Source organism: Podarcis cretensis (assembly GCF_951804945.1).
Source record: "Podarcis cretensis genome assembly, chromosome: 8".
NCBI lineage: Eukaryota > Metazoa > Chordata > Lepidosauria > Squamata > Lacertidae > Podarcis > Podarcis cretensis.
In genome coordinates this window covers 89,082,649-89,105,853 of record NC_137177.1, presented here as the reverse complement: position 1 = coordinate 89,105,853, position 23,205 = coordinate 89,082,649, and the positions used below count along the sequence as shown (strand labels likewise).

The 23,205-nt window shown below is 45.9% G+C and overlaps 2 protein-coding genes across 11 annotated transcripts in view; both read left to right on the top strand.

The window, feature by feature from the left end:
• TIA1 (TIA1 cytotoxic granule associated RNA binding protein) overlaps positions 1-6,699 on the top strand; it is a 25,665-nt gene extending 18,966 nt beyond the window's left edge. For 3 of the 6 annotated variants that reach the window (XM_079987547.1, XM_079987545.1, XM_079987549.1), the window contains 6 exons: positions 268-376; positions 779-874; positions 964-1,048; positions 1,728-1,851; positions 3,175-3,317; positions 3,753-6,699. In XM_079987547.1, coding sequence (XP_079843673.1) covers positions 268-376; positions 779-874; positions 964-1,048; positions 1,728-1,851; positions 3,175-3,317; positions 3,753-3,900 — 705 coding nt within the window. In that variant the 3' untranslated portion in view covers positions 3,901-6,699. Of the gene's footprint in view, positions 1-267; positions 377-778; positions 875-963; positions 1,049-1,727; positions 1,852-3,174; positions 3,318-3,752 lie in introns of those variants that run through there. The other 3 variants (XM_079987548.1, XM_079987546.1, XR_013841737.1) reach the window with 2 other exon arrangements.
• A 1,801-nt stretch (positions 6,700-8,500) lies between these two features.
• LOC307222332 (uncharacterized protein C2orf42) lies at positions 8,501-19,790 on the top strand. 5 transcript variants are annotated; one of them, XM_079987506.1, is made up of 10 exons: positions 8,501-8,595; positions 10,709-11,103; positions 12,148-12,982; positions 13,279-13,389; positions 13,785-13,886; positions 14,758-14,862; positions 16,675-16,782; positions 18,085-18,185; positions 18,804-18,966; positions 19,145-19,790. In XM_079987506.1, the coding sequence occupies exons 3-10, from the start codon at positions 12,160-12,162 to the stop codon at positions 19,351-19,353; spliced, it is 1,722 nt and encodes a 573-aa protein (XP_079843632.1). In that variant the 5' UTR covers positions 8,501-8,595; positions 10,709-11,103; positions 12,148-12,159; the 3' UTR covers positions 19,354-19,790. The 5 variants fall into 5 exon arrangements, with proteins under 5 accessions (XP_079843632.1, XP_079843635.1, XP_079843631.1 ...); XM_079987509.1 differs by lacking the exon at positions 10,709-11,103 and having other exon boundaries at positions 8,526-8,586; XM_079987505.1 differs by lacking the exon at positions 8,501-8,595 and having other exon boundaries at positions 9,895-11,103.
• The last annotated feature ends 3,415 nt before the right edge of the window (positions 19,791-23,205 follow it).

The window sequence follows — 23,205 nt, the reverse complement described above, 5'->3', positions numbered from 1 at the left end:
AGCATCTGGAGAAAATTTATGGACAAAAGGACTATTCACAGAACAGCCTTTTGTAAGCTGCCTTTGTATTTGGAGGGGGGGTTTTGTTTTATTTATTTTTTTGCAAATTTAAAGAGACCTCATATAATTGTTGATCTGATGCTTTTGCAGCCTTTGTGTAGTAAAGTGATTCTGTAATTGAAACAGATATTTTTCTATAAATTAGCATTGTTAGTAGTTTTCTTTCTTACAGAGCTGCTTTCTGAAAGTGTTTTGCTTTCTCTGTAGGATGCAGAAAACGCGATTCAGCAGATGGGGGGACAGTGGCTTGGTGGAAGACAAATCAGGACAAACTGGGCAACACGTAAACCTCCAGCTCCAAAGAGTACATATGAGTGTGAGTATTTTAGCTTCCAAAACACACATGGGGATATTTCCTCTCCAGCCTAGAATAAGCTTTTAGAACTGACAGTCTAGGGCTAGGGATAGCCAGTATATTTAATTGATGTGCTGCCTCCCATTAGGTGGTGAGTTTGATGCTCTGTATAGAATTTTGTTTGGGTGGAACACCTTACAAGCAGGTTTCAGTTGTCAATTGTTCAGGGACAGGCGCCCTGGCCACATAGAATTGTAAGCCTTTGGGGCAGAATGTGGCTGTAAATTGAAACAGTAATTATATATTGCAAAGCATAAGCCATGGTAGTTGCGGGGAATGGACAGCCAATTCTTTCTACAATTGTTTGGGTTTTTTATTTGTGGGCAAATTAGAGACTTATGTAACCTTTTTTTTCCTAAACAGCAAACGCCAAACAACTATCCTATGATGATGTTGTGAATCAGTCGAGTCCAAGCAACTGCACAGTGTACTGTGGAGGTGTTACTTCAGGGCTAACAGGTACGGCACCTCATGAGTTTTTAGTAGCCGTAGGAAGTTGTCCATAACTCCATATCCTGACATCCTTATTTCTGTCTTCTGATTTGCAGAACAGCTGATGCGCCAGACATTTTCTCCATTTGGGCAAATAATGGAAATTCGGGTCTTCCCAGATAAAGGATACTCCTTTGTACGGTATGATACTGTTTGTCTTTCCTGTGTGTTTTTTTAGCAAGCCCATGCCGCAGTGTACAGTTTAAAGTATTGCAATCCCTTTTTGAAACTGTGAAAGTGTACTCCTTCCAGTGTCCTGCCATTCATGTTGATTATTTCTAAGAAACAGGAACCTGCAATCATTCACATAAAACTTTCATTTGTGTGTCTTGGGGCTGTTGGGTGTTTTGCACCTGATTTTGACATCACAGCTGCTACTCCGATGTTCTTTTTTCAGTATTCTGACTCAATACAGCGGCTTAATGGAGGGGCGGCTGATGGTAGCCACCTTCATTCTCTTTCTGGAAGGCATTGTCTTGCACAAAAACCTTTTTTTTTTAAAAAAAAAGCCTTGCTCCTGCTATGCCATGATTGCTGAGCAGCCCAATACATCAGGCCTGCAATTTTCCCTGGAGCCCTCATAAGTTTCTTGACTTACTTACATGTTGAATTTATATCCTGCCCTTCCTCCCCAAAGATGTGCCCCCCATGTCCTTGTGCATGTGTCATACATTGTGAAGGATCTACACACGGTGGGCTTGCAATATTATATAGATTATCCCTTGAAATGAATTGTTGGATGGCTTTTTGGTGAGAGGGATTTGTATTACTTGGTTGTTTGACGGGGTTTTGTATTATTAATTTTCTCAAATGGTTACAGGTTCAATTCTCATGAAAGCGCTGCACATGCAATTGTTTCAGTCAATGGCACAACTATAGAAGGACATGTTGTGAAATGTTACTGGGGCAAAGAAACACCAGATATGATAAATCCAATTCAACAGGTAAGCGTCTACCAAAAAAATTGGATTTTTTTTCCTCCCCCCAAAAATAATTCTGTTCTGGTAGATTTCTTCATTCTAAATAATTAGACCACAAATCCCTTTACTGGTTGTTCATTTCATTTATATGCATCATTTCCCACATGTTGCTTAACATGGGATCCAACTGTAAAACATACACAAATAATAGGGGCTGGAGGTGTAAAAGGTCATTAGAAAATGTGTTGATCTTTCTTCAGTTATTGTGCTCTCTTTGCTGTGGAACTCTTGGAATAAAGGTATAAATTTAAGAGGATTTAAGGAAAATAATCTTAGGGTTAACCACAGACCTAGCAACACATCCTAAGGTGTGTGTACCGTTGCTATAGCACTGACACAAACTTGGGGTTTTTTGGAAAATGGGGAGTGGAGGTGGCATGCTGTATAGAAATAAGTGGGAGAGTGCCGAATCTTGGTGCCTCAGTTACCTAATTTAGCTTTTGTGGTCCAAGCCCCTGCTTGTGCTGCAGAGGTACCCAAGCACAAGCTAGAGTTATCAATGTATTTTTGTGGGCAGCAGAAGTTACGATGGCATAATAAGAGCTTGCTAGATCAGGTCCATGGCCCATCTAGTCCAGCACCCTCTTCTCAAAGTGGCCACCCAGATGCATATGGGAAACCAGGAAACAGGATTTGAGCATAGGAGCCCTTACCCCTCCTGTGGTTTCCAGCAACTGGTATTCAGAACCGTAGGAGGCAAAGCATAGCCATCAGGGCTAGTAGCCATCGATAGGCACCTACTCAATGAATTTGTCTAATCCTCTTTTAAAGCTGTTCAAATTGATGGCCATCACTACCTCCTGCGGGAGCGAGTTCCACAGTTTAACTGTGCTGCCTGAAAATTAAGCTGTTCAGCTTTCTTACAATAGTTTTCCCATGAGAGGGCCAGAAATTAATGGTAGAGAACATATTTTGCATCTGTAAGATCCCCGATTTATTTTCTGTTACCTCTGACACTGGCTCCGCCTGAGGCCAATGTCAGAGCAGATGTGCCACTGACGTACCACTGGTGTGACTCCTACGGTTGAGTTTCATATGGAACAAATAACAAATTCTTCAGCTCCCCAACATGGTATGATATAATTATTTAATGTTGTGAAATACAGTCCATACATGTCTTTGGAATGAGCTTTGTTGTACGAACTAAAACACTTTTGTGTTTGTGATTACATGAGCTATAGGATGCAAAAGGCAAAGGGGCATGTGGCAGTGTAACTGAAAACCATCCACCTTTCTGTGTCTTCCCTGTACCAATGTACTAACTTTGTTTAATTTGAACTTTTTCAGCAGAATCAAGTGGGATACCCACCGCCTTATGGACAGTGGGGTCAGTGGTATGGAAATGCGCAGCAGATTGGCCAGTACATGCCTAATGGCTGGCAGGTCCCTGCGTATGGAATGTATGGACAAGCATGGAATCAGGGATTCAAGTAAGTGTTTGCTGTTTTGTACAGGCTCTGTGCAAAGGAATCTTTAAGGCTTTAATTCTGAAACTTCTCATATGGACCATATTATGTTGGATTCTGAAACAGGCCATTAGACTTGCAGTTCTGTGTCCTTTCTAAGCAAAATATAGACCCCTTTGATCCACATTGATGTGTGTAGAATGATAGAAGTCAGCGGTCACTCAACAAACTAACCTATCTTCATATATCTTAGAAATTATTTTGTACATTGTTTATTTGGTGCAGAAAATGGGAATGAATTTCTGGAGGCATCCTGTGTGGTCTAATTTTGTGGGCCTCCACTAGTGGTGGTGGATAAAGTGATAAAATATTTGGTTTAACATTCACTGTTGTCTTGATTCCAGTTCATTATGTCTGTGTAAACTTTCTAAGCTTTATTTCATTTCCTTTTTCATTCAGTCAGACACAGTCTTCTGCAGCATGGATGGGTGCAAATTATGGTGTGCCGCCCCCGCCCCCCCCACCACCGCCCCCACCCCAGGGGCAAAATGGAAGCGTTCTAACTAGTCAAACTGGATATCGAATGGCAGGTTTTGAAACACAGTGAGAGGAACAGAGAAAGACTCTGGAATAGAACAACTGGTGGCTTTGAGGCTATATATGGAGCATTGTAAAACCCTTTGTTTACTTAAAAAAAACCTATCCAATCAAGTCAGTGCAAAAGTCAGAAAACAGTATTTATTTTTAATCATGAAACTATGTTGTCCACATTTTTTTTAAAACACACACACAGGAAATACTAGATGCTGGATATCTGCCAACTTTTGCCTTCTTTTCCTCTTTTGAGATGTGTTTCTTAAGATCCTTGTTTGAAACACAACTAATCCAGGGATTTCTGCCACTTTTAGATTGGGGCAGAATATTGCACAATATCAAACTTTTTTTCCACTGAAGTAGTGTGCAGTTCTAGTTGCATTCCTAGTATGACTGAAAATGTATATGAAAAGTTGTACAAAAACAAAACACGCCAAAACTGTGTGAGTTCTGAAGGTTTATTGTGATCTTCAGCTTGTGCACAATTCTGTTCTAAAGAGAGCCTATTGTATAAAGTGTCCCATCTCCTCACTTTTGTTATACTGGGGTTTCAAATATAACTTATTGGTTTACATTATTTTGTATCTAGACATTTTTCAAAAAGTGATTTTTGCCTTACTGTCAGCTGTTAAATTATTAAATGGAGGTGGCGGTGGGAAGTGGTGGTTGGCGGCAGTAGTTGTTCAGAGCTCTCCAACGGATCCAACTCTTCCTGTTGTTAGACGTGAGAAGGTGCCTGGGAAATCCCTGTTGGGTTTGCGCAAAGATCTTCACCGATGAACTTCAACCCAGTTTCAGATATTATTAAAAATGTGACACATTCTAATGAACCAGCTTTTCTAAATCTCTCTGTTTTTACATTTACATGTATCCTATACCATGTAAACTATTTTAGCAAATTAATATTTTTCACAAAAGTTGGTCAGCTTTTGTATGTCTCCTTCTTTGAAAGGGTAAAAGGCAGAGAGGTCTGTGTGACTTAACGAGTATGATTCTAAACTTTGGCTTTTTGCATGTGAATATCAAATACATTATTAGATTTTGAATACACCAGTCATGCTCTCATTTTTCAAATATGTAGAGAATACATTGGTCTTAGCAACTTCTTACTCAAGTGGAGTAAATTTGACTTGATTTAGCATGTACAGGTAGAGCTCTGATAACTTGTAGCATTGTGCGGATCAGGCCAGGAGTACGAGGAATGCTCCAGTTAAGCCTGAAGGACCAGCTGGATTAAGCATTTTTAATTGTTCAGAGGCCAAAAAAAAACCTTGCTATCCTACCTCCTTGACTTAGCCTTCAGAGTGTGCAAAAAAGAAAGCTACCCCTAGGTGTAATATTTATTTATCCCAGTTAATGTCTGGGCCCATGGAGGTGTATGCTTTTTATTCTGCATTGGTTGTAGCGGAGCAATGTATCAAGGGATTATTGAGTTTATGATATATGGAGTGTCCTATGACAAATGTGTTTTATGGAAATAAGTGACCCTATGATAGAGGGTTGGCTTTGGAGATGTTAAAATCCTATTTGTCTTGATTTCAACGCCTCACCTTTGGGAAGTGTTCCATGATTTGCTGGGTGTGAATGGTGTTCTAAAATTTGAAAGTTTGCTACAAATATAATTTGCAGTGGGAGGGGGTAGAGAAAAAGACAAAAGAAAACTTATGGTGACTCTTGAGAAACTCTAGTCTCTGACTCTGTTTAACAACTGGAATTCTGTAAAGGAAGCAGAACCAGATGGCTTGAGTTCAGTGAAACCTGGCTGTAAAAAACAACAATCAAAAACCAGTTTTTACACTGAAAGCAGGGTCTGGCCCCCCATATGTTTAAAAAAGAAGTATACTGAAAAGACAGCTTTAACTCATAGACCACTCTTATTTCTGCCTCCGTGCTGCCTTTTAAACTTGCATAAACATATCTTTAAAATTATTTTTACCACCTCTGCCTGTACAATTCTTTCAAAAGAGGACAGGAATAGGTTTGAGGTGAGTTTGGTGCCGCACTGGAATTTCTATGTGTGTATTTTCAGCAATAGAACTGCCCAGGTTTAGTTGTCTTAAATAAAATTCCTGTCATTGGAACTGTCTGAGATACTGTTACCTAGTTTAAAAAACACACAAACAAGGCTTTTAATATTATGTCAGTGCTGGTTGCTTTTCCCCTACTCTCTGTTTGGGCACCCAGGAAAGACATGAATTTCAGGTTGTTTTTGTTGAGCATAATTAAAGGCTTAAAATTCTCAAGTTCCTCAGACTTAGAAATGCTTTTAGAAAAATGAATGGATGAGGCCCTTCCAGTTATACAATTGTTACTGCTAAGCTACTTCTGACTAGGATTTTTCATACTTTTCTGGAGGTCACTTCTGCTACATAAGCCACATTAAAAACTAGTTGCTTACCAATTGTCAGCCTCTTCTGCTGTAACTTCTCCAGTGGCCCTACAAAAAATGTAGGTGAAGCATTTGAGCCTATTTCTTTCTCTCACTATTGTCCTTTTCCTTCTTGTTTTTAGTTTAAGCAGCCTTTCAGTTTTAAAAGGGAGTCTTCTTAAAATACGGTAAATGTAAAGGAGAGTAATGCCCCATACAGATAACAAAGGAGGATAAAGCTGCCTGGGGTATTGTTTTTCGGTTATTTTGTTTTTAAAAGTAGCAGCCCATTTTTGTCTCTGTATGAACATTGAAAGCTTCGTTTGAACTAATGTATTTTGATACTTGTGTTTAGAAGTTCAAGAACTTCACTCCAGAAGCCGTGACTTTTGAAAGCCATTAAGATGTTAATAAAAGATGTGAGCTTGCATATTTCATCCTTAACCTTTCGTTTACTTTACTGTTCAGAGATTCTAGCACAGGTTTGGGAGAAAAGTGGAACTGGAAAAGGTCTCTTGAGTTGCCAAATCTAAATTACCTGCCAGCCTTTTTCTCTTGGGTGATGAGACTCTGAAGGCCTTAGCAAGAGCAACCAGTGTCTCGGGTAGCCATCCTAAACAATTGAAGGGCTGTTGAGACCTTATTTCACCACTTCTCTTATGTGTGTTAAGAAATAAAGAGTGGGCATTTGGCACTTGCCTGCAATTCTTCCTTGAGCATCTCTCACCAGGCATAGAGGTGAATGTCCAAACCCATAACTCCTTTGGTTTTTGATTGCAGCATCTTTACTTCACACTGGACAGGTTGTGTTTTTCCAACTCTGGGTGAACTCTTCAGTGACACATTGCTTTGTTTGCTGGCCATCATGTGCAAATGTAATAAGGTCATATTTTTCAGAGATCATCAACCACTTCATAGAAAATGGGGAGTTGTGGCATATTATGAAATAGAAGTAGCTGTAACCAACCAAAGGCTCATATTCTCTGGAGCCTTTCCTAAGGGGTATTTCTGGTGTGCAGGCTCTTGGAAACTTCAGAACCTAGACACAAAGAAGGCTACATCCTGAATAGAGGCCTTCACTGCCTCTAGCAACCCATGCAGCTATTGCTTATTTCCTCTCAATAAATTGCACTCTTGAGACTTTGCAGTTGCAGCCAAGCTTCACTTTATGGGGAGTGATATTGCCACTTTTTTAATGACAAAGGTCTAGTTCAAGCTCTGGTTTTCCTGGTAGTGATGTATGGAAGTGAGAGCTGGACCATAAAGGCTGATCGCCAAAGAATTGATGCTTTTGAATTCTGGTGCTGGAGGAGACTCTTGAGAGTCCCATGGACTGCAAGAAGATCAAACCTATCCACTCTGAAGGAAATCAGCCCTGAGTGGTCACTGGAAAGACAGATCCTGAAGCTGAGGCTCCAATACTTTGGCCACCTCGTTAGAAGAGAAGACTCCCTGGAAAAGACCCTGATGTTGGGAAAGATGGAGGGCACAAGGAGAAGGGGATGACAGAGGACAAGATTGTTGGACAGTGTTCTCGAAGCTACCAGCATGAGTTTGACCAAGCTGCGGGAGGCAGTGGAAGACAGGAGTGCCTGGCGTGCTCTGGTCCAGGGGGTCACGAAGAGTCGGACACGACTAAACAACAATTGCCACTTTAGTAAGTAGGTTTGACATCCTGCCTCGGTGCTTGTCACCCAGCCTCAGAGGGAGAGCCGTCCTTTAAAGGCATGCCAGGGCTCGCCTCAGCGAGGGAATCGCAAGGGGGCATCCAAGCCGCCCTTCAAGGGCATGTTTAACACGAAAGAACATTAAGTAAACTAGGCGAGACCGTTGCAAAGCCCACGCCGCCCCAAAAGCCAGGTAGGTGCAGTTTCGTGCTACGCTTGTAAGGAATAAAGTGCAGCCCTGACGCATCCGCCTCATATTCCCCCCCCGCCCCATCCTTTCCCCTAGAGCAGTGTTTCCCAACCTTGGGTCTCCAGCTGTTTTTGGACTACAACTCCCATCATCCCTAGCTAGCAAGACCAGTGGTCAGGGATGGTGTGAATTGTAGTTCAATAGCAGCTGGAGGCCCAAGGTTGGGAAACACTGCCCTAGAGCTCTCGGGTCCTTTTACATAAGGAGAAGCCCCGCACGGGACTTCCGCGACCCTGGGAGGCAGCCGGACTGCGTTTCCCGTCGTGCTTTGCGAGCCAGCGGCGCCTCCGCTGCGCCAATGGGAGCCGCTCTTACAGACGCCACCCGCGAGCTGTTTGTAAGGAGCCATAGCGGAGGCCGCTCGCCGACTTCCTCCGCCGGCCGCCCGCCCGGCTGGGGCCCGAGGCTGAGGAGGCCGCCCAGGTAAATGGCGAGGCGGGGGGGGGGGCGGCCTCGGCGGGAAGGGGAAGGGTCCTGCTGGGCGCCCGCTGCGGAGGGAGCGGCAGGAAGTGACGTTGGGCGGGCTGGAGGGAGACTCTCTGGCCTAGGCCTCACCTCTCCCGCCCCGCCCGCCCGCGGTTGCCATGCGACCGAGGAGGGGGCGCGGCCGCTGCCGGCCCGTGACGTCATCGCCGCACGTCGCGCAGCTGCCGCTGGTGACGCCATGCGGAAGGTGTCGAGCGCGGGGTCGGAGGATGGCCGCTTGTCGGGCCGGCTGAGCTGCACGTCCAAGCGGGCGCAGGAGGGATGGCCCGCCGTGGGGCCGCCTCTCTGCTTCTCCAAACGCAGTCTGGCTTCTGAGAAGGCAGGGTGCCTCTGAACATGGGCAGAGTGCTTTCTCCTGCCTCCCTGAAGAAGCTCGCACGGGCCCCTGAGCCTTCCCTTTGTGAAGGGAACGAATGCCTCCTCGCCTGCCTCCCTCCCTGCCCGGTCTCTATCCAAAGTGAGTCGCTTTCGCCCCTGGAAGCTGGGGGGGCTGCACACGGCGGCCAGGGGGCAGGAAGCAGCTGCCCCGATTTGCCAGGCTGGCTCTGCTGCTGCCGCCGCCGAAGGCAACAATGCGGCGTGCCCCTTGTTGGAGACCCCAGGAGGAGAGAGGGCTACTCTTGGGCTCGCATCCTGCTCGCCACAGATTCCCACAAGCATCTGGCTGGCCACTGTGAGAGCAGGATGCTGAACTGGATGGGCCATTGGCCTGATGATAATAACAACCATGATGATGATTTTATTGTTTGTGCCCTGCCCATCTGACTCGGTTGCCCCAGCCACTCTGGGTGACTTCCAACAGACACTTCTTATGTTCTTAAAAAATGCCTAAATCACTGCTTTCTGGTTTGCTGCTTGTTTCAGGAGTACTACTTGCAAAGGAATGCTATGTGATGACTTACTGGGTGGCTAAAGAGGTGGAAACCTTTGCAAGTTTCACAACAAAATATGTGAATTGATTTGAACCTCTACAAATAATACATTGGAGACTGTTAGGTAGTGGTTAGAGCACCATTCTGCAACCTGGTGTCTAAGAGATCATTTGCACTACAACTTCCATTAGCCCCAGAATCATGTGGCTAAGCTTCCATTGCTGGGAGTTGTAGTCCAAAACATCTGGCCAGTTATTCTTTCTCAATGTAGCCCACCTCATAAGATTGTTCTGAGAATAAAATAGGTAAGAGGAGAGTTGTGTGTGCTGCTTTCTGGTGCCTGGAGGAAGAGTGGGCAAAAGATAAAAAAAACAAAACTGCCACTCTCCTAGCTCTGAACTCTCATTTTAATGATCACTTGGCTGGCAGGTGACCAGACAACTTGGTGGACTGTGGAATAGTTCATGAACTAGGAAGACTTCTTGGAACCATGGAATGGGGGGGAGGAGAAATGAATTATGAGTTCTGGCAGATACTGGGGCAGGGCAGAGCAATCCTAAATGGGGTTGAGGGGATTGAGACAGCAAATCTACAGCCACATTCTAAGCCCTCCTACTGGTTCATATCAGGTAGGGTGGGCATTTTGCAGTTTTTCAGTGCTGTACCTCAAGATTGGTGTGGCTTGGGGATCAAGAATCAGGGGCTTTCAATCCAGCCCTCTGTGCTGACTATGATCTGGGAAATTCCCACTCAGGAAGCTCACTTGGCATGACCTTGGGCCAGTCATTGCCTCTCAGTCTAACCTACCTCTCAGGGTTGTTGTGGGGATTAATGAGGAGAGGGGAAACAATATACGCCACCTTGAGCTCCTTAGAAAAAAAGGTGAGATATAAAAAAAATAATTAAATGATTGCCTCCCCCTTGAATTCACCTTTTTGTACTAATTATTGAAGAGTTTTGTTTATTTTCATGATTCTGCATTTGTTTATAGTTTGAGATGTGTTGTGAATAATCTGAAATGCAGGGCATCCCTTAGAGCTAAAAGTAGGCTGGAAGCGATGATGCATCTGGGTTGTGGGGGGTGATGCTTCTAAGTAGGTAAAGGGCCTGCCTGGCTGTCCACTGGACCTTGACCTAGACAGAATCTGATCAGTCCTTTCCTCCTGCACTATTGACAGAGATCGGGAGAGAGAGAGAGCAGTCCCCAAATCAACATTTGTCTTCCAGCAGCAGCAGCAGCAGTGAGTCCCAATATGTGTAACTTCCTAAGATTCCTCTGACTCAATCTGAAAATGCAAGGGCTAGTGGCAAGATGCACATTTTGCATGCATCTTTTCCCCTTTATGACCTCACTGGAACATCACAGCAGAGGTTCCTTGCCAGAAAATGCTGCATTGTGACACCACTGGGCTGATGGTCCGAGTTCTTGCCAGAATCTTGAGAATGATTCATGGCATCACTAGATCCCACCACTTCTTGGTCCATCCTCAGTTCTGGGATCATGTAAAACAGGCACCTAACAGATTATATTACTTTCAACATGGATAGCTGGACATTGGACTGAACAGCACTGGTTATTGATGTTCCATTGGACTTTGGGGGAAGCAGGAGTGGGGATTGGTATGTTTGATGCTGTGCATCAGGGACAGCCAACATGGTCCCCCCCCCCAGGTGTTGCCGGAGGAGAGCTCTTATCATTCTTGACCTGCTGCCACATTGGATTCAGTTGTTGGGAGTCAGGAGTCCAACAGCCTCACTGCACCTAATTTATTTATTTAGGTCACTTTATTCATAATGCCGTGCTGTAAGGAAGGTTCCTTCCTCCCATTTTAGGAGGTGGGAAACTGAGGCTTTGATTTGCACAGTACAGATACCTCTCCACATACACACATTTTTTGTTGTTGATTGATAATGTGGCCCACCAAGTCGAACTGGACTGAGATGCCTAAGTTTTGGAGCAGTTCTGCTTAATCTGATCCTCCTTGCAGGAAAGGTCACCTAAGGTTAGCAACCTGGAAAATGAATGTCTGAAGTGATTAGTGTTTTGAACGGAGTTCAGATGTTAATAGGGGTCCTTTGCTTCCAATGCCATATTTATCACTCCAGATTTAAAAGGGCATATAGGGAAAATGAAGACAAGATGAACCAAGCTGTGTGTGTTTCATAAGGTTGAAAAGGTCAGGTGTACCTGAGGGACAAACGAGACCTGACATCTCAGAAGCATTTTTTAATTTTCGTTGAAAGCAGAGTGTTAGGTCATACTGCGGTGGAGGGGGCTAACCTGCCCCCCGACACACACACACACACACACACACACACACACACACATGCTGTAGTTGTATCTGCTGCTGAGATGTGAATATACAGGGAGCTATGATGTCTATATGGTTCTGTCTGTCCATAGCTAACAGCAGCTCTTTTTTGTGCTTCCTGCACAGCTGCTCAAAACTGACCCCCTTGCAGCTTCTTTTTAGCAACAACAACAAACAGGTAGATCATCTCTGACATCATGTTTGCTTCTGAAAGCCCCTACAGAGCACCATTGCTTGAATGCACTTGGAGCGAGGCATTCCAATTGATCAGCTCTTTCATTTCTTTGTGCCTTCCTTTTGTCCAGGCTGCCTGAAGGATGGAATCAAACCCTGCCAGGAGTAAAGTCCCAGCTTTCTTATCAGACTTGGGGAAAGCTACCCTGAGAGGCATCAGGAAATGCCCCCGGTGCGGCACCTACAACGGCACCCGCGGGCTGAGCTGCAAGAACAAGACTTGCGGCACCATCTTCCGCTACGGCACCCGGAAGCAGGCCGGTGTCGACGCGGTCAAAATCAACACTGGCTCTGATCTACAGGTCTATTCAGTGCGGCAGAGGGACAGGGGGCCAGAGTACCGGTGCTTTGTGGAGCTGGGAGTTTCGGAGACCACCATCCAGACAGTAGACGGGACCATCATCACACAGCTCAGCTCTGGGCGCTGCTACGTCCCATCGTGTTTGAAGGCGGCTGCACAAGGGGTGGTGGAAAACCAGTGCCAGCACATTAAGCTGGCTGTGAACTGTCAGGCAGAGGCCACCCCGTTGCCCCTGAAAAGCTCAGTCTTGAACTCGTTGCAGGCCTCTGCTGAGACAAAGCAAACCTTATGGCAGTTGGCCACGGAGTCCACAGGGCCCCTAGTTCAGAGGATTACCAAGAACATCCTAGTGGTGAAGTGCAAAGCCAGCCAGAAGCATAGCTTGGGTTACCTCCACATCTCCTTCTCCCACAAGGCTGGCCACAAGAGCAGGGCGGAACACCGTTTCCTCTGCTCCTGCCAGTCGCTGAAGTCCAGCAAGGCGGCCTCTGCTAAGGAAGAGGCAAGCCAGAAATGCAATCACTTCTTTGCCTGCCTCTGTGCCTTTGCCAGCGACGATCTCTTGGCCCAGGAGTTTGCAGATTTCCTCAGCTATGATTCCAGCGGTGGGTAAGGTCAGAGAACATGAGTGAGGCTGAAAGGATGTGGTCAGCAGACAGCTCAGGCCAAGTGCATGAAGTAAAGAATCCCCTGTCATGCCTGTATGTGGGGTGTGTGGGTGCGCAGACTGGAATACCTTGGAAGGGCTGGGCCCCTGCAGCTCACCCTGGGAATACCACTGACAGTCTCTGTAGACAGGCTTAGAAACAAAGGGAGCTCACTGCATTTAAGCTCACATTTTACGACGAGAAACGCAGAGTGAAGACTCAAACCTTCAACCTCTTCTCTCCTGCAACTCCAGGTCTGAAGTCAGCAGTAGGAGCCCAGCTTCTCTGTCAGCCTGAATCTGCGTTGAGCTCTGGAGAGGCTGCTGCCTCCAAGGCCAAAAAGAGGAAAAAAGATGAAGGAATGGGTGAGAATATTAAATTTTGACTTGTTTGTGTTACATGTTCCACTTTGGTACGGATGATTCTTACCTGCATTCATAGTGCAGAGTTTGCCTTTCGGGGATCATCATAGCTACTAGCAGCACTTGTTATAGTGCTAGAGCCTTCATTGAGTCCCGTGTGGCTTGGATACTCCCACAATTAGAAGAGACCCATGGGAAGCATTTTAAATGCATTGGGGTCACCAAGGCAATATCCTCCAGACCTTGTGGACTACAACTCTCATCACCCTGCCCTGACCGGACCGTTAACCATGTTAGCTGGGACTGATGGGAGTTGTAGTTCAACAACATCTGGCAGGCACCATCTTTGCTTTCCCAGTGCTACTCATTCTAAAGCTGTTGCAACTTTTACTTTTAAGGCACACAAGCAAGTGGCCCCCTCTTGTCTCAAGACGTGGCAAACACAAACCTGCGCAAAAGTGGATTGAAAAAGCCAGCGGTTGCTTCACTGAAAAGGCAAGGTGAGTTTTCTTTCTGCCAGCTCAGCAAGCTGCAAGGAACGCGAAGCAGAAATGGACTGAGAGGGTTTTCCACAAAAGGCCAGTTTTGCTCAGCCTACACTCTACTTTCCAGCTGTGTTCTTTAGTTCCTTCAGCTTTTTGGTCTTCCTGCCTTATATGCATGTCTGGGGAACTGTATTACACTCCCTTTCCTCTCCATGATGAAATAAATAAATACAAGAAATTAAAGACTTGAAACCTCAGCACTGACCTTGTCTCTCTTAAGATTCTGAGCATCCTAAAGTGAAAGCTGGTCATTATAAGAACTTTGTAACATTAATAGTTGAGTGCCTGTGTTTGCTTGTTTTCTTTTCCCCTCTCTATCCCTTTTTCCTTTTGTGTCATTCACATATTTTTAGATTGTCTCTTGGTGAGTACTTGTGACCGAGTAAGATTGTCTTCCATGAACACAGCCTTAGGGGTGTGTCTGTAAAAGGCTGTGGAGGCCAATTCTGGATCTGCACATCCTTCCACAGTGGGGACATAGGTTTCTGGGTGGGAGTTGATCGCAATGAGGATTTGCCGAACGTACCTTCCTCTTAGTTTTTTTCTCCCTTTGTGCTTCTTTACGAGGCCTTTAGTAGAGGCTGTTCTCCGGGGCGGGGGGGAGTTCAGGTCATAGCTGTCAACGTTTTTCCTTTATTAAGGGAAATTCCCTTATTCCGAATAGGATTCCTCGCAAGAAAAGGGAAAAGTTGGCAGCTATGGTTCAGGTCCTGCTTGCAGGTTTCCCAAAAGAGGCACCTGGTTGGCCACTGTGAGCCAGGAGGCTGGACTAGGTGGCCGGCCATTGGCCTGAAGTGCTTAGGTGAAAAGTTTTCCTTTTCCTTAGCTTGCAGTCAGCTGCTTGATGAATCGCAAGTAACTTTGTCCTTCCAAGAGTGGCTGGCCAGTGTCACTGAACGCATCCACCAAGCCATGCATTACCAGTTTGACGGTAAGTCTCCTCTGACCTCACCTTTATCCTTTGAATCCTTGTTCATATTATAAGAGGATCATCGGATGGAATGCCCTGCAGTGTCTTGTGTAAGTGGCTTTTGTCTGCCTAAGGCTATTCTCCAGTAGCACTCAGATGGTTCTGATATGATTGGAGTCAGGTTGCACTCGACACTGTTAATTTCTTAGAGGGAAAGAGAGAGAGAGAGCATTTATGGCTAAATGAAACTGGCAGAGAAGCCCTCTCACTATGTTTAATTTACACGCTGGGCTCAAATAAACTGGCAGCAGCAGAAACCAGATCTAGACAAGGTTTATTGACTGGAGCCAATCAAGAACCTCCTGCCACCTCCTCCTGTACTGCTTTCTGGAGTCACAGCCTCAGTCTTTAGTGGCACTCCTGGTTCACAGCTGAACGTAGTGCTGTTGTGGACTGCAGACCCAAAAGAGGACTTGTGGGAGTGGTTGGGTGCAGGAGTACCAAAGAAAGATGTCCAAAACATCAAAATGGCCAGTTCTAGTACTTCATTAAAAATTGTGTACACTTACTGCAAATCAGCCTGACTGATCTCCCAGCCTTTACAGGCGCAGGACCGACACTGCAGCAAGGAGATGGCTTGTCCACCCCCAAGCAACCATTCATGTATTCTTTATGCAGAAAGCAGAACACCTTGCTTTGGCCAGGACTTCCCATCACTTCACCTTGGCAGTTGCAAGCAGAATGCCTGCTAACTCTAGGAGCCAGTCAATAAAATATATATGTATGTGTTTCAGCATAGAAGAGAATTAGACTAACTGATAAAAACTGCCCCATATATCAGAACTTTGGGATGGTTGAGCTCTCTCGTCTCTCTCTCTCACACACCAGTCTCCATCTGTTCCCTGGCTGCCCACAAAATATTCACCCAGAGGAAATCCTACATAGCTATCCCATAGCTGTGAGTTTTTCTCTCTTTCACTCTTAAACATCCAACCTCCTCTTTGGTTATCTTTGTGAATTACCGTATTTTTCGCCCCATAGGACGCACCGGCCCATAGGACGCACCAAGTTTTTTGGGGGGGAAATAAAGGGGAAAAAAATTATTTCCCCCCCCCCCCAGGCCTTCAGACCAGGTCCGGGGACAGCAGGAAGAGGCGCTGCGCCTCCCAGCTGTCCCCGGAGCTTGCGGGGCTGGCAGCGGGGAGAAGCGCTCTTCTCCCTGCCACCCACCTGCAGACCAGGTCTGGAGACAGCGGGAAGACGTGCTGCGCCTCCCAGCTGTCCCTGGAGCTTGCGGGGCAGGCAGCGGGGAGAAGCGCTCTTCTCCCCGCCGCCCGCCTGCAGACCAGGTCCGGGGACAGCGGGAAGACGCGCTGCGCCTCCCCGCTGTCCCCGGAGCTTGCGGGGCTGGCAGCGGGGAGAAGCACGCGTCTCCCCGCCGTCAGCCTCCAAACCACATCGGGAGACAGCAGGATGGCAGCGTTCCGCCTCCCCGCTGTCCCCCGACCTTGTGGGGCTGGCGCTGCGGCTCTCCTGAAGCCTGGAGAGCGAGAGGGGTTGGTGCGCACCGACCCCTCTCGCTCTCTAGGCTTCAGCGAAAGCCTGCATTCGCCCCATAGGACGCACACACATTTCCCCTTCATTTTTGGAGGGGAAAAAGTGCGTCCTATAGGGCGAAAAATACGGCATTTCAAGAGTTTTCACCTCAATAGGTTTCCCCCCCCCTTCCTTTTTTATGATCTAGCTTGAGCCTTGGCCCTTGTTGAAATGTCTAAACATTATTATGTTGTTCCTCTCAAAAGCATTTCTTCATTTGTCCATGTTTTTACCCAGGCAAACCAGAGCCACTGGTGTTCCACATCCCCCAGGCTTTCTTTGAGGCTCTTCAGCAGAGGATTTCTGTTGGGAGCATCAAGAAGCGGATGCCAAATTCGACCACAGGTACTCAACCTTTAGAGCGTCTTTTCTGTGGGAAGCCGCTTGGGATATTAGCTGCACATTGATGCTTTGTAATAGAAAGGTTGTATTGAGGCATAAGAAAGCTTATGCAGTGTGATGCAGCAGCAACAGTAGCTAATACTGTTCTAGGCAGCTGCTGCAGCAGAAGTAGATCAAGGGAAGTGATAGTACTGCTCTATTCTGCCTTGGTCAGACCCCACCTGGAGTCCTGTGTCCAGTTCTGGGCACCACAGTTTAAGAAGGATATTGACCAGCTGGAAGGTGTGCAGAGGAAGGGGACCAAGAGGATCAGGGGTTTGGAAACCAGGCCTTGTGAGGAACGGTTGAGGGAGTTGGGGATGTTTAGCCTGGAGAAGGCAAGGCTGAGGGGTGATAGGAGAGCCATCTTCAAATATGTGGAGGGCTGTCCCATGGAAGATGGAGCCAGGTTGTTGTTTTTGCTGTTCCAAAGGAGAGGACCAGAACCAATGGATTCAAATAACAAGATTCTGACTAAACTAGGAAGAACAACTAGGAAGAACTTCCTAGTTGTAAGACAGTGAGACTGACTCACTAGGAAGCTGATAGACTCTCTTTCACTGGAGGTTTCTAAGCAGAGGTCAAATAGCCACCTGTCAGGGGTTCTTTAGCTGTGATTCCTGCCTTGCAGGGGTTAGACTAGATGACCCTTTAGGTCAGGCTTCCTCAGCCTCGGCCCTCCAGATGTTTTTGGCCTACAACTCCCATGATCCCTAGCCAGCAGGACCAGTGGTCAGGGATGCTGGGAATTGTAGTCTCAAAACATTTGGAGGGCCGAGGTTGAGGAAGCCTACTTTAGCTCTAAAATTCTATGAACTCGTGAGGAACGCATCTATGAACTCTCAGGGACAGTGGGAGCAGCAGCTGAAGGGGACCAGTCCCTTGTAACTGCATGCTGCAGGGCTGAAAGGTCTCTCTGCACAGCCTCTCCTTGTGGCCTCAGAAGAACTTTATGCCACAGTGATTATGACCCTTGTGGTCCCTTCCAACTCTACAACTCATCTGTTTCTGTGACTCCCTTGAGATCACATTTTGTCCCCTTTCTCAACACCATGTGAAAGGGATAGCCAACAGATGCTCTCTGGTTGTTGTTGGATGCCACCTTCCATCACTCTTGGCCAGCGTGGCCAAAGGTCAGGAATGATGGGAACTGTAGGGAGCAGCAGCTCGAGGGTGCCGTGTTGGCTCCCTCTGCCATTGGAGTTGGCCACAGGAGGAGGAATGTGGCCGCCATCACACCACCTTGATGGGCTTCTTCCTTTCCAGCTTTTGTCCGGAAAGATGCTTTGCCCCTGGGCACCTTTTCCAAATATACGTGGCACATCACAAACATCTTGCAAGTCAAACAGATCTTTGATACCCTTGAGGTAAGACCCCCCCCTTGCTCCTTCTTGTCTACGGTTTTTCTCTGTTTTGTGAACAGATGGGAGGGCATTCATTGGGGGGTTGGGAAGGAAGGGCCAGCGCTAGGCATAACATTTTATTTTGCATCCTGGGATTAAAAGTTCGAGGAACTGGCCTCTGGGGGTTAGCATGAGCTTCCTAGAATAATTCTCTTATGATCTACTGGTTGTGATGATTTTGGAAGAGGGTTAGAGAAATTCATGGAGGGGAGGACTCCTGGTGGCTGCTAGCCCTGATGGCTCAACTCTGCCTCCATGGTCAGAGGCAGCAATGCTTCCCAATACCAATTGCTGGAAACTGCAGGAGGGGAGTTTTTCTGCTCAAATCCTGCTTGCAGGGTTCCGCAGGCATCTGGTTGGCCACTGTGAGAACTGAATGTTGGACTAGATGGGCCACTGGCCTGATCCAGCGAGGCTTTTCTTAGGTTCTTACTCAACTCCCAGAACTTTGGCATCCTGGTTTCTGCAGGGTGAGGATCAAACTCTGGGCTTACAAAGGGCCTCTTGCAAAGGGATGCCACTCTCATTTGCCTGTTCAGAAATCCTGTGTTTTCCTCTCCCATTCCCAACTCCTCTTCCCAGATGCCTCTGAAAATCACACGCAGCTTCATCCAGAACCAGGATGGCACCTACGAGCCCTTTAAGTGCCCCAAGGTTGAGGTGGAGAGCATCCCAGACACTTACGGGCGCTTGGAGAAGCAGCCAGTCCTCCGGCCTCTGGAGTTGAAAACCTTCCTGAAAGTCGGTAGGTGTATTAGCTGATCCCTTTGCACCTCAAAGGAGCCTTCTTTTCCCACCAGCTCACAGATTTGTAGAGTTGGAAGCTAATCCAACCCTCCTCTTGGAGAAACTTGGGTTTTTTTCACACACAATGGGGAAAGAAGGTCCAAAGTTGCTCCTCTTTCTGGCTTCCTTCCTCCCAGGCAACACATCCCCTGATCAGAAGGAACCGACACCTTTCATCATTGAGTGGATTCCAGATATCCTCCCCCAGTCAAAAATTGGTGAACTGAGGATTAAGTTTGAATATGGCCACTACAGAAATGGTCACACCACCGACTACCAGGAGCAGCGCACTTCCCTTGAACAGACGCTGGAGCTTATGCCTCTCACCACCATCACCTTCCCTTGAACTCGTCATGCAGTTCTTGCACAGCTTGGTTTGCACAACAACCCCTGCCCTGTAGCTGGTCAGCCTTTGTGGGTATCAGTTAGCCATTTGACTAGGGAACGCACCAGGAGCCGGAATGCAGCGGGGCTTCACTACAAATGACCCACTTCTTCTTTTTAAGCAGCTGCACTAGAAACTTCTGCCTCTTGCCTTTCAAACAGCATTTTCAGTCGCTTCTTGGGACAAAATTAATTCATGCGCTCTCCACTTCTACTCTGAGGCTCACCTGTGCGCCGACCTATGAGTGCTGGTTTTTTCCGCCACCCTATTTTGCACAGTTGACAAATTCCGGATGAGGGTGGAGCAGTGTGTCCAGGTGCTCGGCTGCCTTGGCTAATTACTACCCTCTTACTGGCATATTTTGCAATATATTTCTACAATAAACTAAATTGAACCAATTCCAATGTTTTGAGTTCAGTCTCTCAGATAAACACCAGCAAGCTTGAGCCTTCTCCCATTCACACAGTTTCTGCTTTGAGTCACCCCTAGAGTGTACTTTCAAAAAACACAAAAAGCAAAACTGAGGCTGGAATTTCTGGGTTGTTTGGGTCTGTATCCAGTTATTACCTATGCAATTACTGCAAACTCCTGCAAGTGAAGGGACGCAGGTGGCGCTGTGGGTTAAAGCCTCAGCGCCTAGGGCTTGCCGATCGAAAGGTCGGCGGTTCGAATCCCTGCGGCGGGGTGCGCTCCCGCTGCTCGGTCCCAGCGCCTGCCAACCTAGCAGTTCAAAAGCACCTCCGGGTGCAAGTAGATAAATAGGGACCGCTTACCAGCGGAAAGGTAAACGGCGTTTCCGTGTGCGGCTCTGGCTCGCCAGAGCAGCAATGTCACGCTGGCCACGTGACCCGGAAGTGTCTCCGGACAGCGCTGGCCCCTGGCCTCTTGAGTGAGATGGGCGCACAACCCCAGAGTCTGTCAAGACTGGCCCGTACGGGCAGGGGTACCTTTACCTTTACCTGCAAGTGAACTGACTTTGCACAGGTTGAATGCATCAGCTGGTCTGTGCACCGGGAACCAAATTCAGACTTCTTTGTGGACAAAGGATGTGTGGAGTTTGCAAACGATAGTACTGCATTCTTCAGCACTTGAACAGAGACACCAAGCAGGGTCCAGGCAAAGTAGAGCACTAAGTCGAGAAGAATACAACAACAACAAAGAAAGGAAAATAAAATAAAAATAAAAATGAAAAATACATTCACTTAAAAATATAAAAAGAACTGATTAAACCTTTACATAACTTTCTTCCTTTACTTATTTCCTTGACCTCCCCTCACCTCCCAATTTTGTATTCTAGTTCAAATCGTTATTTCAGTAAATCCTTCCAACCTTATTTTCATTTAAGTAATTTAATTTATTATATTATAATTTAACGTCCTCTCTTTCATCAAGTTCATCAACTCATTTTTACTTAATCCTTTATGCTATTTCTACCAAAACCACCTAATTTTCTTTTTCCAACATCTTTCTATCATTCCTTAATTTTACAATATTTTTGAAGATATGCTTTAAATGTTTTCCAATCTTCTTCCACCGACTCTTCTTCTTGGTCCCGGATTCTGACAGTCATCTCAGCCAATTCCATATAGTCTATCACTTTCGTCTGCCATTCTCGGGTGGGTAGTTCTTGTGTCTTCCAATACTTTGCAATGAGTATTCTTGCTGCTGTGGTAGCGTACATAAAAAAGGTTCTATCCTCCCTTTGCACCAGTTGGCCGACCATGCCAAAGTAGAGCACTAAGTCTTACTCATGGCATGGACATGATTTAAGCACACACTGCACTGTGAGCAACCAGTGGCATTTAAAAAGATATCAGGCAGAATTACAGCTTCCCAAGGACATCAACACCCGTTTCTCTAGTACAAATGATCTTTTTTTTTTTTTATTAAAATTTTTATTACATTTTCAGTTTACAGAAAAGAAAAAGAAAGACAAACCAGAAAAAAGAAAGAAAGAAAAACAATCCAACTTTCAAAATACATTTTTAGGTTACTAACTGGACTTCCCCACATCTCCCTCACCCTGCGTTCTTTACAATAAACATATCAGCAAATTATTACCTTGTTTTGTATCTTATTTATATCTTTCAGAGTGTTTTACTTCTAAATTTAAAGTACCTTTTGTCAAATATTTTGTCAATATTTATACCTTAAGATAATACATAAAATAACTTTAAATTTCAACTTTTTCTTACTTATAACTTAACTTTCTATTTTCCTAATCTAATTGCAGGAGCTAAAATTTCCAAGTCATGCAGATTCTTAACATTCATACAACTTATAATGTTTTTGTAAATAGTCCTTAAATTTCTTCCAGTCCTCTTCCATTGTCTCTTCTCCCAGATCTCGGATTCTGCCAGTCATTTCAGCCAGTTCCATATAGTCCATCAACTGCGTCTGCCACTCTTTCAGCGTGGGAAGGTCTTGTATCTTCCAATATTTTGCAATGAGTATTCTTGCTGCTGTAGTTGCATACATAAAAAAAGTTCTATCCTTCTTTAACACCTTTTGGTCCACAATGCCCAGGAGGAAGGCCTCTGGTTTCTTAGGGAAGGTGTACCTAAACACCTTTTTTAACTCATTATAGATCATTTCCCTAGTACAAATGATCTTAGACCATTCAGTGTTGTGAAGCAAATTGATAGGAAAATAGGTGGCACGATGGCATTAAATGTTAGGGAGAGGAGAGGGAAGAACTTGACTGAGATATGAAAGCTAGCAGCTAAATGGCACCTTAAACCTGTGTTATGAGTGTAACAATGGAACGTTTAGCTGCTCTTTTTTTATAACAAGAATACAAAGTTGAAAAGGAATGAACTGCAGCTAAAATGTTACGTTCATTTTTCACATGGTTTGGTCCTTCACCTGCCCACCCCCCTAATATTCTTAAGAGGGTCTCTTCTGTCTTCAGAGAGTAGCTGGAAGTGGGGAGGCAAAAAACAGGTCCTCCTTCCACTCTGCAGTTTAAATCCGAAATGTTAGGCACAGTTCTGCGCCCAGAGCTCAAATTGCTCGTGCTAATGAAATTCCCAGTTGCAAAATGTGCCTAGAACAATGGGAGTTTCGAACACTGAACTTGACCCAGAGGCTACTATTTCTGGCAGCAGCAGACCTTGGTTTGTAACAGGCCTTCCAACCTCTGCTGTTTGGACTAGGTACACTGTAAGCAAAATCAAGAACTGCTTAGCAACACTAGGAGGCAGTGTTGCCCTAAGCAGGAACCACAAAGGCTGCAGTTGGAGGTACATTCAACATCCCAGGCTGCCTTTTCGATAAAAGGACTGGGAGAAGCAAAGGCTGCAATTATTCTTTACTTCCTCGCAAAGGATTGCTTGTCCCAGCGCAGTACAGAAAAGAGCATGCTTTCAAGCTTGCTGTTGAAACAAACACCTCTAACCCTGCCATTTACACTATTTAAATGAACATATGACCACAACCCCTTTTCCCAGCTCAGCATTGGTCCTGGGCTGCATAAATGGTCAAAGCCCTGCTGGATGTGTGGAATACCGAGGTAACAGTTCTGCTCCTATGCCTTGACGTTTATGCTTGTGGCTGCAGCTTCTGCTATATGGAAGCCAGTCCTTCCGAATGCTGATAATGCTTTTTAGACTGAGGCGTTAGCTACTATTTCTGTAACAGGTCAGAGACTCAGTCCAATCATACCTTCTTTAGCCTCAAGTTAAATCTCTAAACTCTACAACTAAAGGTAAAGGGGCCCCTGACCATTAGGTCCAGTCATGGCCGACTCTGGGGTTGTGGAGCTCATCTCGCTTTCTTGGCTGAGGAAGCCAGCGTCCAGCTTCCGGGTCATGT